General features: G+C 30.0%; 1 protein-coding gene across 4 annotated transcripts in view; it reads left to right on the top strand.

Moving 5' to 3' along the window:
• Positions 1-16,325, top strand: part of LOC126758501 (uncharacterized) — a 59,134-nt gene extending 42,809 nt beyond the window's left edge. For 3 of the 4 annotated variants that reach the window (XM_050472785.1, XM_050472784.1, XM_050472783.1), the window contains exons 3-9: positions 7,117-7,517; positions 9,651-9,823; positions 10,868-10,984; positions 12,982-13,659; positions 14,752-15,074; positions 15,132-15,350; positions 15,415-16,325. In XM_050472785.1, coding sequence (XP_050328742.1) covers positions 7,399-7,517; positions 9,651-9,823; positions 10,868-10,984; positions 12,982-13,659; positions 14,752-15,074; positions 15,132-15,350; positions 15,415-15,813 — 2,028 coding nt within the window. In that variant the 5' untranslated portion in view covers positions 7,117-7,398 and the 3' untranslated portion in view covers positions 15,814-16,325. The remainder of the gene's footprint in view (positions 1-7,116; positions 7,518-9,650; positions 9,824-10,867; positions 10,985-12,981; positions 13,660-14,751; positions 15,075-15,131; positions 15,351-15,414) is intronic. The other variant, XM_050472786.1, reaches the window with a different exon arrangement.
• The last annotated feature ends 796 nt before the right edge of the window (positions 16,326-17,121 follow it).

The raw sequence follows: 17,121 nt of genomic DNA, 5'->3' as shown, positions 1-17,121 counted from the left end.
TTTAAAATTTTAAAACTTTTTTTTTATAAATATTTACTTATTTAGTTAATTAATTTTTAAAATATTTATTTTCCATTAAAATTTTTTTAATTTTTTTAAATTGTTTTTTTAATTTTAGAATTTTTAAAATTTAATTATTACTAATTTAGGTCCATCTTTCGTTAATTTAGGTTTCAGATAATAAATAATTTCATAAATTATTAAATTAATTAAAATTAATCTTATAAATTATTTCTAAATTTTTTATTTTCGAAATTTTTAATTTTAAAAATAATGTTTTAAATTTACTTTAATTAATTTCTAAAATTTTAGTTTCCTATTATTTTAATTTTCACTATTTAGCTTTTTTTAATTGGTTAATTTTTTTTCACAAATAAAGTTTTTTTTTTTTTAAAACTTTTTTTTATTATTACTTTATTTAGTAATTAATTTTTAATAAATATTTATTTTCCATTAAAATTTTTCTTAATTTTTTCAAGTTGTTTTTTTAAATTTTAGAATTTTAAAAATTTAATTATTGCTAATTTAGGTCCAACTTTTTGTTAAGCAATTAAAAGTTTTTTTTCTAAATTTTAAAATTTTAAAACTTTTTTTATAAATATTTACTTATTTAGTTAATTAATTTTTAAAATATTTATTTTCCATTAAAATTTGTTAATTTTTTTAAGTTGGTTTTCTAAATTTCAAATTTTTTTTTTTCAAAATTTTTAATTTATTTTTCAGATAACATTCCTTAATGTTATAAAATATTAAAAATTTCTTTTTTCAAAATTTTTAATTTTATAAATAAATTTTAATAAATTTTCGATAATTTGGTTAAATATTTGGTTGTTAATTTTTTTAGGTAATTAAAGATTTAGTTCAGCCTTCAATCGGTAAATTTTTGTTAAGCAATTAAAAGTTTTTTTCTAAATTTTAAAATTTTAAAACTTTTTTTATAAATTATATAATTAAGTAAATTATTGAGTTAATTAATTTTTAAAATATTTATTTTCCATTCAAAATTTTTGTTAGTTTTTTTAAGTTGATTTTTTTAATTTTAAAATTTTCAAAATTTAATTTTTACTAATTTAGGTCCAACTTTCGTTAATTTAGTTTTTAGATAATAATTAATTTCACTTAATTAATTTTTAAAATATTTATTTTCAATTAAAATTTGTTAATTTTTTTAAGTTGGTTTTCTAAATTTAAAATTTTTTCAAAATTTCATTATTACTAACTCAGCTAGAATTTTCATTAATTTATTTTTCAGATAATATTCATTACTGTTATAAAATATTAAAATATTTTTTTTTTAATTTTTAACTTTATAAATAATAAATATTTCTTTGTAATTTGTTTTAGATAATTTTAGATTTAGTTCAACTTTTAATTGGTTAAGTTTTGTTAAGCAAATTAAATTTTTTTTCTAAATTGTAAGATTTTTATTTTTTTTGTAATATTTATTAATTTAGTTAAATTTTAGTTAATTCATTTTTAAAATATTTATTTTCATTTTAAACTTTAATTTGTTAATGTTTTTAAGTTGATTTTATAAATTTAAATTTTTTTAAAAATTTTATTATTACAACTGAGCTACACTTAATTTAATTATTAGTAATTCAGCTATATTTTTCGTTAATTAATTAATTAAATTTTGAAAAAATATTTTTATTACTTTTCAGTAACTAAGCTTAATTTTTGGGCAGTTTAATTTTTTTTTCAATGTTTGATTTAAAAATAAATTTTTTTCCATAATTAAACTTAATTTTCCATAATTAAACTTAATTATGTAAAAAAATTTTATTTTATTGTATTTACTATTTAAAAATTTTTTATTTTATATTTTATTTTCTAGAGAAATAGAGTTTTTCCTGCGTTCTGAGTGCTAAAAAATGCTAACTGTAACTTATTTGACATTATTTCTATAGAAAATTTTGTATTCACACAAATTTGTGATTTTCAGCTACTTTGCATACTATTTCAAGCTAAACTATTGTCTAAGATTCATAATTTTAGTCACCGCATCATTGGCAAAACACTCGGAAAAGTTTTCAAAACTTTCGCTCATACTTTATCTCGCAACTCACGCACCCAGTGGCACGCTTCTGCCCTTGCTTACATCAGATTTGTTTATATGGACGTATGTACGTTTGCATGTGTTTGTGTGCTTTACATTAAGCTTGTGTAATCAGAAAATACCGCAACTATAAAATAAACTGTCAGTATTTATGAAAACAGTGGCGCAACAATGTGGCAGGTAGCGGCTGCGGCGGGGTGCGCTGAGCGCTGAATGACATAACGAAATTTGACAAAATTTCATGCGGTTTTGGCGCTGCAATTATGTACGGTTGTGTGTGTGCGCAGTAAACAAATACAAAATCTGAAAGCTTTCCCACCTTCAGCATTCCGTGTAAAGCGTGGCAACCCTGAAATCCATAACAACAACAACAGCGATACTGGCAATATTTGCAACACTTCTACAACTCGCTGGCAACAATGTTGTTTTTAGCGCTTTTGTATGGCAATGCTCATAACTTTTAACAAAAATTTATTAGAAACAATTGTTTGTTATGTTGCATATGCACAGGCGCTGAAGCGGTTGTGAATATATAGTACATATACAGTGTGTATGCATGAGCAGAGCTGCCATTAATAGTATACAACAGCGTGTAGTTTTACATGACTTTCTTGTATGTGTGTGTATGTACGGTGGATGTGGTTTTTGGTCTGCGGTTGTAACTGTAGTTGTGACTGCGCGGCTCAAATGTTGCTATAGTGAGTCGGTGAGACCGGCAGTAAGTGAGTTGAAATTGTAAAAAAAGATCGCTGGCAAAATGCACCAATTAGTGTCAGAATTTTTTCCGAGTGGTGATGGTGTAGTGGTTGGGTAAAAATAATACAGAAAATGAATTTTCACTTCCGATTCATTAATTTTGAACGAAATATGAAAACCTAAATTTTTCCATTTAACATGTGAAATAATATATTTTCGAAAAAAATTGTATAGTATGTATATTTAGAAAACCAAAGCCAGAACCCATCTTAGTTCCACATCTTAAAACACAACTAACAAAAAACCCAAACACGAATAACCAAACAATATACAAAATTAGTTTGAAACGATTACCTTAGATGAAAACGATTTCCAAATAAAAGCTAAAGGCAAATCGAAGTTAAATTGAAACCAAAAAATCGTAATTCGAACTAAATACTAATAAACGGCATAACTGCATACAAACCCAAGCTGCTTCGTAAACCCAAAATTTGAATAATTTTTCTACTTCAGACCTTTGTTACAATGATACTGGTAGCATCGCAAAACGCCATGCTCAAGCTCAAGGTCAAGCCTTACAAGTTCCAAAAGGCCCTTGATCTCATACCGAGGCAGCAACAAGTAAGACTTGAGAGAGCGAAGCAGTTGCTTCGCTTGGCCGAAAACGGTCAAATTCCAAACATTGTGTTTTCTGACAAAAAAATTTTTCCGATTGAGCATTCGTAAACTCTCAAAACGATATGGTTTACTTGACCAACCGTTCATACGAGAATCTAAGTCATCGTTTGGCCACCAGGAGGCAGCACCCGCCACAAATAATGGTTTGGGCCGCTGTCACCGCAGATGGGCGCTCTCCAATTGTTTTCATCGAGCTTGGCGTCAAAGTAAATGCGACATATTATCGGGAAAGTGTACTGGAGGCTGCATTGAAGCCGTGGGCAAACTAAAATTTCGGTCGCAAACCATGGACGTTTCAACAAGACCGTCTCACAAAGCGCGAGTGAACCAAGAATGGCTGAAAAACAATGTTCCGAACTTCATTACGACCACACAATGGCTCTCGAATTCACCAGATGCGAATCCAATGGATTATTCTCTCTGGGCCATTTTGGAGAGCAAGGTCCGAAGTAAAAAATACACCAGTCTCGAGATGCTGAAGAAAGCCATTGTCCGTGAGTGGGCCAAAATACCGGCAAGTCACATTCGGGCAGCTTGCGATTCGTTTTTTGACCGTCTCAAGGCCATAGTTAAGGCAAAAGGTGGTCATATCGAGCAAAAGTGAATTGGTCCTGAATTCATGATTATTTTCACACATTTTGTACTTTAAAATAAATAAAAATAATTTTCCAAACCGAATTTATGGCTTTTTTAATTGGTTACACTTCGAGTGCCTGTAGTATTCGGACAAAGTTTGGGTAGTGTTTGGAAAACTATATTTATTGGTGTTTTGAAAATAATAAATTTGAATAATAAATCTAAAAAAATCTAAAAAAAATTTTGAGCAGTGTTGCTAATTTGTTTTTGATAAAATTTAGTATTAAAAAATATAAAATACTATTGAATTAAAAAATGTCTATTAAATTGTAATTGCAGAAAATTTTATCGAAAAATTTTCTAAAAAGCGAAAATGGGAACTCATTCACAAAACACTGTATTTTAATATTTGTACTATTTGCAAACGAATTCGAAATTTTAATTCGGTAAAAATTAATAAAAATTTGTTTATATAAAAATTATTTACATAAAGTTTACAGCAAACTAATTCTGATATTTTTTTCTTTCTAAACAAATAAATACACCAAGCAAATGCGAAAATAATTTTGCAAGCAAATAAACAAACAGAATAAATATCTATTTATTTACTTATATATACATATGAACATTTCCAAGTTTGCAATATAAAACATACAAACAAATATTCAATTTCCGTTCTAAATTTGCTGAAAATTTATTGAGTTTGTAAACAGTGATAAAAAATGTAAATAAATTTCATAATTTTCACAATTTTTGTGATTTGCCTATATAATTGTATGAATGTACATATGAAAACCATTTAAAAATAATTAGAAAAGAAATTTAAAAATAATTAAGAAATGCAAAAATGATTTAGTAGGAAATCTAAAAATAATTCTACAAGAAATCGAAAAATCAAAAATTGACAACAAGTAAATAAAATTGGCGAGTTGATTAATTTTCGACAATTTGTGTCAAGCAACAATTTAAATCGATGCGCTTATTTTGCAATAATTCAGCTGGAAAAATATGTGCTCAAGAAAAAAAAAAATTTCAAACATTTGTGATTTCGAGGTATTTGATTTTTTGTTTATGTATGCCTAGTGATTTTGCAAGCGCCAAAGCTTGTCAGAGTGTGTAAACACAATTTTATAAAAACGAAAACAAGAATAAATAAATTAAAAAAATAAAATTAAAAAAAAAAATAAATAAAAAAAAAAATTAAAAGAATAAAAATTTAAAAATTAAGAAATAAGAAAAATCAAATAAAAATAAAAATGCAATTTTTAATGAAAAAATAATCAACATAATAAAAAAAATTAAAAAAAAAAATATTACCAAAAAATTTTCGATCAATTTATAAGTAAAGAATAAATAAATTAAAAGAATAAAATTAAAAAAAAGAAATAAACAAAAAAATTAACAAATAAAAATTTAAAAATTAAGAAAAAAGAAAAATCAAATAAAAATAAAATACAATTTTTATGAAAAAATAATCAACATAATAAAAAAAAAATTAAAAAAAAATATTACCAAAAAATTTTCGATCAATTTATATAAGTAAAGACGGCTTTGGCTGAAATTAGGGGGAAAAATGACGTATGTGAAATTTAATAAAAAAATGCATTGTGATGCAATTGAAAACATCTGTTATGAGAATTGAAACAAACAAAAGACAGAATGCATATAAATATTGTCTTACTCAACTAGCATAATGAGGTGACGTTTTAAAAATTTTAACAATGCGTTTGTGACGCGAGAGTGACAAGTGATTTTGACGTTGTGATTGATCTTTGCTTCAAATAATATTAAAATTTTTGAAATAAATTCATTTGATTGAGATAAAGTCAAACGATGATAACACAGAAACGTGTGACGATGTTTTTTTTGATGTGATTGTGATGTGTTTGATCAAAAGTCAACAGTTAGTGAAAAAGTTTTTATATTAGTAATTTCAGAATTTCAGTGTGATAAGTAAGATTTTAAAAATCGTTTGATCTTTGAGCATGTGATCGACATATGATGTGCTGCTATTAATCTCTGGTCATGTGATCGACATCATATGATGTGTTTCTATATCATGCTAAAAGAAAAAAGGGAAGAATACGTGGATATTAACAAAAATCCCAGGTGACTTGGGTATAAAATAATAATGAAGAAATTCGGTGCTTGAACAAAGCCACCTGCCACAGCCGCCGCCAAATGGATCACACCGTAAACACATTCTTCCTCCTGCATTGAAGCCAGAATATTCTCTAAATCCTGGACAGAGCAACGGCTGGTGCTAATCAGTAATCAGAAAAGTAGATCCCAACTACTTAAACCTAAACTCGAAGAAGTTCTTTTGCTACGCAGCAAAAAGCGGGACTTGGTCGGATCTCTCAATGAGCAAAATGGAATGCAACCATGAAGTAATGCAAATGCGGTTCAAGGACAAGTGACGGCCCTAAGAGGGGGGCTTTTTAGTGACCTACAAGCGCCATATACCGTTGGTGTGACGACTGCTTTGATGATGCGAAAAGAATTTTCCCTCACACACAAAAAAAAACACTCTAAATTGATCTACACATATGTATATACTCTTAATAAAGTACATTGCAGAAAAATTATCGACATCACGTGATGACTTTTATGTCATCATATTGATGTGTTACATAATTTTAAAGTCTCATGATACGACAAGCGTTGTAATATGGTGACGTGATATAGCATGTGATGTGATGTGATCACAAGATATGCCTAATATGGCATGTGTTGCATTTTATTATTTTTAAAGTCTCATGATATCACAAGATATAACATGTGATGTGATGTGATCATAAGATATGACTAATATGGCATGTGTTGCATTTTATTATTTTTAAAGTCTCATGATTTCACAAGCGATGTGATATGGTGACGTGATATGACATGTGTTGATATTTGATCCCATGATGTGACTAATGGGCTTTAATTGGAAAAATAAGATAACTGACTACAACAAAAAAAAAAAATCGATTCATAACTACTTTAGGATTCGACCCGAAAAAATGCAGACACTTAATTTGATAGAACAAATATTGTTTATGTATTGGATAAATTAAAAAACAAAAAACCAGATATTCAAAATACTTTTTCTCTCTTTTCAGCGCACTTAAAACAATCATATCTTCGACCAGAACACCACGATAGATCAACGAGTGCCTTAGCAACATGTTGCAGCAACACATTTATGCATTTTTATAAGTATTTAGAAGTCAACAACTGTTTTCGGGGAATTTAAAAAATATATATATATGATAATCACCACTATTAAATTAAAAATATAAAAAAGCACGCACTGATCCACCATACAACAAACACACGCGCTATAACACCAAATCAAACACGCACGCAACATTTTATGGAACACACAAATATTTTGAATCGCAATGATGTTCAGCTCCGCGGATGTGGCCGCAGTGCGTCATGTGGTGCAACGCATATTGGTGCCATGCGTGTTTGTAGTTGGATTGTTGGGCAACTCAGTGAGCATTTATGTGCTGACCAGGTGAGTGCAACAAGCATCAACATTGAATAACGGTTTTGTAGACATGGAGTGAGAATCAGCAAGGGGAAGAACTAGTTGGCCAATAGTAATTTTTGTAGTAATAATTTTGTACTTACCGTTCGAATGGTGTAATTTTTTGGTGCTTGTTGTTGTTGTACGTACATAATTGTTTGAGGTATATTTTATTTTTCAAAAATAATATTTTGTTGACGTAAAACTTGCTTTGTTGCTGAGAATTCAAATATTTTCTGCAGCTTTTATTTTGTCACTGAAAAGAAAATAAGGAAAAAATTGCATACAAAATATTTTAAAAAAGATTAACAATTAAAGTAAAAAATGTTAAATTAGTAAAGAGTTTTGAAATAAGTTATTGTAAAATATTTGAAAAATTAAAAAAAAAAATTTTTTGATGACAAATTTTGAAAAATTAATAATTTTTTTAAAAACCAAATTTTCGAAATTTACAAAGTAATATTATTTTTGATTTTTTCTAAAAACTTTTTTATGAAATTAAAAACCTGTTTAATGTATTATTTTCGAAATGGTATAAAATTAAGAGTTTTGAAAAAGTCAGTATAACAATTTTTTTTTCAAAAACTATACACTTAAGTAAAGTGAAAACATTTTTGTAATTACAATTTTAAAATATTACTATATTATCATTTTTCTGTTATTTTCGAAATATTTTAGAACTGTAAATATTGAAATAATTCTAAAAAAAAATTTTAATTATATTTTCGAAATGGTACAAAACTTAAAGTTTTGGAAAAGTCAAAATAACATTTTTTTTTTGAAAATTAAACTTTTTAATTTGAATTTTAAATTAATTGCAAATTTTTTTGCTGAATTTTTTTTTTTATTTTTGAAAAATTAAAAAACAACATTTCTGATGCCAATTTTTGTAATTAAAACTTTGAAATATCAATAATTTTATAATTTTTCTGTTATTTTGGAAATATTTTAGAACTAAAGATTTTGAAAAAGTCAATGTAACAAGTTTTTTATAAACATTTAAATAAAAAATATTTTTTTAAGAAAAAAATTGTTGAACCGACTTTTTAAAAACTTTTAATTTTGATTTTTTAAATATACTTTTTTAATTAATTGCAGAAAACATTTTTCATAGACATTCGAAAAATTAAAAAAAAAACATTATATAATGACAATATTTCGATGACAATTTATGTAATTGATTAGCAATATTTTTAAATATTTTTTAACAACAAAAAAATGTATCAATTTCGAAATTTCATATGAAACAAAAGATCTTTTTAATGTGTTATGTTCGAAATTTTTCAAAATTCAAAGTTTTGAAGTAAAGTCAAAACTACTATATTTTATTTTTCCAAAAACTAGTTTTTTGGATATAATTACAATTTAATAAAAAAAATATTATTTTGAAAGTTTTGGATTACTCCGAAATAATTACTTTTAAATTGTGAAATTTCTAAAGCTAAAATTATATTTATTATTTTCTTAATAATTTTAATTGTAAAGTTTTGCATAAAATTTGAAAAAAGTTTTTTCCTCAAATAAAATTTTTTTAATGATTTTTTTTTAATTTTTTGATTAATAAAAATTTTATTTTTTAAAAAATTAGAATTTAGTTAAAATTAAATAAAAAACTAAGTTATTTTTTAAGTTTCCATATTCTGAAATAATAATTTTTAATTATAAGTATTTCATAAAGTATAAAAAATTAAATATTCTACTAATAATCATAAATATACAACCAGAATTTTTTTCACTAATAATTTTTGTATGACTCACTTGAAATGCAAAACTACGAATCACCAAACAAAATCGAAATTGGGTTTTATCATATTACATACATATGTATATGTTTCATACAATTTTTACCTCTCGCCGTCATATATAACCATTTTATAACCAAAACAATTTTTTTTTATATGAGTGGGTTCTATTATAACCTTATTCCTTCGCCTGCAAACTTATGAAAAGTGATGTTACGTTATTTTGCATTTTAAGTGGCGATTTGTATGTTCGACAAAAAAAATAAATATTTTATTTTAATATTTAAATTTTTTATTTATTTATATTAGCTTAATTTTCAGATCTAAATATTTGTATTTGTAAATTTTTTTCGCTTTTCAATTATATTCAAAATTTTAGAAAACGCATGCGTTGCACAACAAATATTTATCTCACCGCGCTCGCCATCACCGATATTATTTATCTCACCATGGCATTGCTCCTATCACTACAACACTACGACTATGTGCAGCGGAATGTGGAAATCTTTTGGAAATGTTATGGTTATGCGGTTTGGCTTTGTGATGCCTGTGGTAAGTGCTTTTGGAATTCGCGTATTGAAATTTGAAATGCATTTAAGAACGGAGAGAGAGGCAACGCAGTGTCTTTTTATAGAGCGGTTGGAATTTGTTTTAATTGACAAGTGACAGCTGTCAAATAAAAGCTGATTTTCAATAAAATGTGACGGAATTAAGTGGAACTAGCTTTGAAAAGCAGGATTTTGTTTAGGAAGCCGAGTGAAGTATAATATAATAAGTATGATGCAGAGTATTGGTAGCTTACAAGATAAGAAATATTATAGCAGCACGAGATTGTAAGAGATATGGTTCTAGTTATAGCTGATAGCTGATAGCTGACTACTGACTGAGTATGTAGTACCTAGTAGAATAACAGAACGTCTTCTTCTTCTTCTTTATTGGCGTAGACACCGACACCGCTTACGCGATTATGATATCAATATCATCGGCATGCGCCAGCAGAACGTCTAGAGACTGAGTATCTGGTGAAGTATAGCGAATTTTAAGACTTGTAAGAGCCTACGAGCTCAGATAATCATAGTAAGAAGTAGTGGGAATCACTTTGATAACTAGTTTTGTAACTAGACACTCATACGACAGTTTTTAACGGCACTAAGCGGCATTTTATCAGTTTATTCACTTAACGAATGAGCCGAAATGACTTCGTATGCGATAAAATTCTATTTAAAGTAACGCAATTAAGCGCAAATTTTTTTCTGAAAAGAATTGCAATTCAATTAGCGCTCAGTTACAGTCTACATTAAAGCAAATGCCTGTGAGGCTTACCGACGCAGCCTTGCATATTGTTCATTTCAGTTGTACTACAAGTGAATTGATTGAGGCGCCGAAAACCAATTTGAGCTACGCACTCATTTGCGTTTGTTTTACGCTCTCTCTCCTTTAACGCCGTTAACGCACGTTTCACACGCCTGTGTCTTAATAACTTAATATGTACTTTTCTCTTCGTTTCTCTCACTCTTTTCTACCATATCATCTGGGTCCTTCGGCATTGCATGGCGTATCAACTGTCAATTTTACTATGCGGTGCGGTTGTTGCAGCGTACATTTCCATTTACATAGCTGTGTGTTTTACGATCGAACGATTTATTGCGATACGTTACCCGCTTAAACGACAGACATTCTGCACGGAATCGTTGGCAAAGAAAGTCATTACAGGTGAGTTGGTAAGAACGTGTTTGGGAATTCGTTATTCAACGAACTAGTGATGTGCATGTATTGGTGATGAGCAATGGTAATTTTAAATACCGATTTATCGATAACTGAAGCAAATTAATTTGGAAATATATGTTTAGAATTGAGCACCAAATACTCTGCTGTGAAAATAATGAATACTTATATGGAATTAAAACAATAATTGATTTTGTTTATCGATTTATCGATAAGTGAAGCAAAATATTTTAGAAATTTCTGTTTTGATGTTGATATTGATATTCGATTTCTTATGTTATCGATAAATGTATTTATATTTCAAAAATATCGCTGATTATTAAAATTGTATCGAAATGTTTAAAATTATAAATTAAGTTTTTAGTTATTGACGAACGGATTTTCAAAATCAGAATTTAATTTTTTAATATTGTTGATTTTCGGGTTTGAGTTTTCATGTTATCGATAACTAAATTTAAATTTTAAATATATCGATTTTTACTAAATTTTTAACGAAATTACAAATAATAAATAATTGTTTTATTATTGACTGTGTTTTCCAAATCGATTATTTATTTTATCAATAAATACATTTATATTTCAAAAATATCGCTGATTATTAAAATTGTATCGAAATTTAACAATTATAAATTAAGTTTTTAGTTATTGACGAACGGATTTTAAAAATCACAATTTAATTTTAATATTGGTGATGTTCAAAATCGATTCACTATGTTATCGAAAACTAAATTTGAATTTTAAATATCGAGTATTACTAAATTTTTGTAAATGAAATTATAAATAATAAAATAATTTTTTTATTGACTATGATTTCCAAATCCATTATTTATGTTATCGATAAATATATTTATATTTCAAATATATCGCACCTTAATAAACTTGTAAAGGAATTTAAAAATAGTAAATTAATTTGATTGTAAAATTGTATCGAAATTTTTAAACTTATAAATTAAGTTTTTAGTTATTGACGAACGGATTTTAAAAATCAGAATTTAATTTTAATATTGATGATGTTCAGATTCGATTCTTTATGTTATCGATAACTAAATTTGAATTTTAAATGTCGAGTATTACTAAATTTGTAACGGAAATTATAAATAATAAAATAATTTTTTTATTAACTATGTTTTCCAAATCGACTATTTATGTTATCGATAAATATATTTATATTTCAATTATATCGTACCTTAATAAAGTTGTAAAGGTATTTAAAACTAGTAAATTAATTTGTTTAATATCGATGATTTTTAAATTCGATTATTTATGTTATCGATAAATAAATTAGAATCTGTATATATAGATTACTAAATTAGTAATGGGAATTCCAAATAATACATTAATTTTTATTATTGTTAAATATGTTTTCCAAATTCGATTATTTGTGCTATAATGATAATTGAGTTTGAAGATTAATAATGGTATCGATAAATATATTTATGTATATTTCAAATATATTGCTCATGAAAAAAGGTCCCACAGAATTTAATATGCAAGTTTCAAACTTGATAATTTATGTTATCGATAATTAAATTTCTATAATCGATAACTAAAATTTGTATTTCGCACATCACTAAATTTGTAACTCAAATGGATTACGTGTTTAACTACCTGTACATGTATTTGCGCATATTATATGTCGGTAAAACTGTGCGAAGCACCTACAACAAATAACAGTGGTTACCGAAATTAATACAACACGAAATATGCGAGCCAATATGCTTGCTATACTCAATTTGCAACTACTCTTTACTTGCAAGTGTAATATGCTGCTGTCAGAGTGCCCGCAATTTGACCCGCTTTGTTGTTGGTCGCTTGACACTTGAATGCCGAAATTTTCATGTATTTTTCACACGCTTACCTCTTGCCATACCTTCGTGTTTTCTTTACTCCCACATGCACACGACACGTACGAAACATGCTGCATTCCAACAATAATAAACAACAAAACAAAAACAACACATGCACCTAACTCGACAAAAATCAAGGAGTCGCACTCTTCTGCCTCTTCTCCACAATTTCGACAGCTTTCGAACATCAGTATCGCATCACTAAGAAATCAATTGATATCCATGGCGTTGCGTGTAATATAACGCAAGCGAACGCGTCAGAGCGACTGTCATTGCTCCAACTGAATTACAACGAAAGTGTGCGACAACAACAACAGCAAGAAGAAGCAGGGCGTACGAAAAAACAAAACGACGCACTACATTTACCGTTGCAGCACTATATGTTGCCGCCAAAATCGGCAGTAACGACAACGCCACATATCGATTTCGAAGGCAGCGGTCAGGCGGTTGCGGATGAACGCACAGAGCACACAGCTCATCACTTGCAAACACAGGCTGTAGACTCAGCAATTGGGGACGTAGTGAGCAAAAAGGACAATTTGGCGAGCAGTAGTGGCGGTAGTAATGTAGGCGACACGGAGAGTAACGCATGGAGGTCTAAACCGGATGTAATATTGCGTAGATTGAAACGTACAGTGGAGCCGAATAAGGCAGCGCCCACCACAGGCAGCACCACACAGGCACCTTTGACACGTTCTTTAGCTACACCTTTACCAATCGCACTAGCAAATGCAGCGCCGTTGCCGGCAATGCATGAATGGTTCGCGCTAGCAGCAGCAACATCAGCAGTCACAACGAACGACGCACAAATGAGAGGTGAGTAATATGGGCACTTTGGGACCGAGCGTAAGGCATGCTTCGATCGGTTGGTGAGGTAGTTGGGTGTAAAGTGTATAAATGTGTTGCGAAGCGATTGCTTACGGAAAGGTTGCATCGAGAGCTTAAAGCGAGTTTTTTACGCTTGAATGCCCGACAACGATTGGGTAGTAAATTGAGAGTATGGACATGTGGGGCACCCAAGATACTAAGGGGTACAGAGTGAAGTAGTTGTACTATGTATAAACTAAAGGTATAATAGGGAGCTTCAACTTTAGAACCGCATGTTGTAGCTTTTATTAAATGCTGAATGTGCGGATTGACTTTAAGTAGAAACAGTAGTTCTTTTAAACTAGTGAAATACGGTCATAAACTTGAGCCTACAAACAGCCAATAAGATTCTCCGTTTTGCATAAAGCTAACAAATATTTCGGTTACTATGTAAAGTTATAAGACCTTTCTCTGTAAAGCTAAACTTAGACTTTATAACTGTACTCATTTCTTAGTGATTTTTCAATAGCAAAGAAGTTAAAGACGTTCAGAAAGTGAAAAATCCCGGGAACCGAATATTCCGACTTTTTAATTTCGATATGGGGTCGGCTCAAGTAATTTGCATTTTCGGTAAAGGCTTATTGTTCTTTCTTTTGGATAATGTCCACCGTATATATTTGCTCTACTAGAAATCTAAATCTTAAAATCCGGAATCAATTTCGGTACTTCGGCTTAAAGTAAACACAAGTTAGAGAATACATGGCATTCAGCTCGATTTCAGTTAGATGTTTTGTCAATACATTCTTCAGTTTTTCGGGGTCTAAGCCATCTTCCGCACAAACTGGTCCAAAAGTTTTGATTTCCTAAATATTTTAGAAGCTACGATGGATAGCTGGGCCTTTAGTTCAAGATTTCTAGACTTCGAGAAAACGAGTTCGGACTTCGAGATATCGCTAATCAAACTTTGAACTATTTTTGCCCACTTAAATTAATCGACATACGAATACACCCAGGTTTTGAAAGTTCTGCGCTTCCGAAAATTCAGTTCGACCTAAATTAATCCAGTTTCGTTCAATTAATTTAGTTACATTTTCCGTTTAGTTCCACGAGGTTCGGTTGTGAAGAGAGCACTTTCTGCGGCGGTTGAAACACACATTCCCCGAATTATGTCAAACTACTACTTACTGGATAGCCGCGCCGATCTGCTATTGGATACAGAATTCTTAGTGCGTGCAGCAACGCCGACTACAGAAAACGCAGACGAAGTTGAACAGACAATGCAAGATGCAGATATAATAGCTGAGCAAGAACCGAGTTTTGGAAAATTAACCGGCGGTGGTGGTAGGGCCGCCAACGCGCAGTCGACACATGGAACGCAAAATGCCGAAACGGTTTTCTTCAACATAACGGATTACTGCGAAGAAGTAAGTGTCGAAAGTTATATCAAACTCGCTTTAGATTAAATTTCTGTTGAAATTTAGGTCATCTACTATCAGAACAGCCAATCGAGCTTGGGCGAGAATGCGCTCTATACACGCCTCTGGTACTTTTTCACCTTGTTCGTGTTCGTTTTAATACCGTTATGCCTGTTGGGCACCTTCAATTGCTTCCTCATAATGTTGGTGCGACGGTCAAAGAATTTACGCGGCGAAATGACGAATGCGAACAGCATACGGCGCTCGCGCATGAGCGGCAAAGGGGTAAGTAACATTTATATGAAATTCAAGCTAAGGTCTTTCATTTCCTGTACTCTCAAAACGCCAGCAGCAACGCAAATCACACACGTCATCCGTTTCGCAGGAGAACCGCATCACCGTTACGCTGATCGCGGTCGTTTTGCTCTTCATCATTTGTCAACTGCCGTGGGCGATTTATTTAATCGTTTCGGAGAATGTCGATATCGATAACAATCTGCAAGCGATTATTGGTAATATTTTCAATTTTCTCGCTGACATCAATGCGGCTGCGAATTTTTTCTTGTATTGCGTACTCTCGGATAAATATCGCAAAACGGTACGCGAACTCATAACGGGCTACAAGTATCGTGCACATGCACGTCACGCGACTGCCAGCACGAGCCTTTACACGAGCACGCATGGCACGCATTCGGTGAATGGCAGTCGCCGTTATCGGCCGACAGCTGCGTCGATAGTCGTCAAGTGATGAAAAGAGAGAAGAAAGAGAGCGGAGAGCCTCAAATGTGCATGACCTCGTGTTGCTTCGTGTTGTACGAACGCCTACTGTATTCTACTTAGTTAAAATTGTGTGCTAATTATTGTTGTTGTCGATGTGTGCTACGTTTGCGCAAATTGAATTTGTTAATTTTAATGTAATTTAAATTAGTTAGTGGCATATTTATTAATTAAACGAGTTAATTAAGCAAATTGTTTGCCGCGCGCCATTTAATTAAGTTGTTAAGTGCATAAGTGACGCTACACATACACACATACATATAAGCCTGGACACAGATATACAGTTATATAAATATATAATCTATGTGCAATTATATTTCGCGCTAATTAAGTATTGTATTTAAGTTAAGCGATTACTTGTAATTAATTACATTTATAAGCGAATGAGTCAAATAATTATAATTTTAATTATTTTCAAGTATAATATAATTGTAAAAATTATAAATTTTTATTATTATTAAAATATTTTAATTAAGAAATTAACTATTTGTAATAAATATCAGTAACATAAAGATAATTATCTCAATATAATTAAATGGAACTTGTTACTGAATTCGAGAGAGCGATTAGGAGAAGGGAGAGAAAAACGAGTATATTGTTATTATTTTTATTTCCAGGGGCCCTAAATATTCTGTATCTCGATTCGTAAATGTATTCTATTCGAAATTCGGATCTACTTTATAATTATGCGAAAGTTGTACCACCCTGTGCCAGAATAAATACGTGCAATTTTCGTTTTTGCTTTCCACAACTCAAAAGTTAACGAATATTTTATTCGATAATTGGCTTGAAAATCCGAAAATCGAGTTACAGAAAGTAAAAAAAATCCGAATTCGAGTAAACTTTTTTTCGAATCGAGTTACAGAATAGGCCCCCAGATCCCTATCGATCATTGAACTATTGAAATTTGTCCGAAAAATGTTTACAAAAACTGAAATCGAACAAAATACAGCTTGAACTGAAGCCGTTTGACCCTCTCAAGCGACATCGCTTCATTTTATGGGCTCTTGAAAAGTTTCAAGAAGATCCGACGTTTTCGAGCGAAATTTTGTTCAGCTATGAGACCCAATTCTGGCCCAATGGGTATGTAAACAGGCAAATTTGCCGCTTTTGGAACGAAGAGCAACCTGAAAAGTTTCAAGAGTTGCCATTTTATCCAGAAAAAACAATGGTTTGGTGTAACTTGTGGGCGATAACCGACGATTTGATGCCTGAAAATGGAGCTTGTGATCTCGGCGACATTTGGTTTGAACATAACGGCGCCACTTCCCACACATCG

The sequence above is a fragment of the Bactrocera neohumeralis genome, chromosome 5, assembly GCF_024586455.1.
Source record: "Bactrocera neohumeralis isolate Rockhampton chromosome 5, APGP_CSIRO_Bneo_wtdbg2-racon-allhic-juicebox.fasta_v2, whole genome shotgun sequence".
In the NCBI taxonomy this organism is placed as follows: domain Eukaryota; kingdom Metazoa; phylum Arthropoda; class Insecta; order Diptera; family Tephritidae; genus Bactrocera; species Bactrocera neohumeralis.
This window is presented reverse-complemented; position numbering and strand designations above follow the sequence as displayed.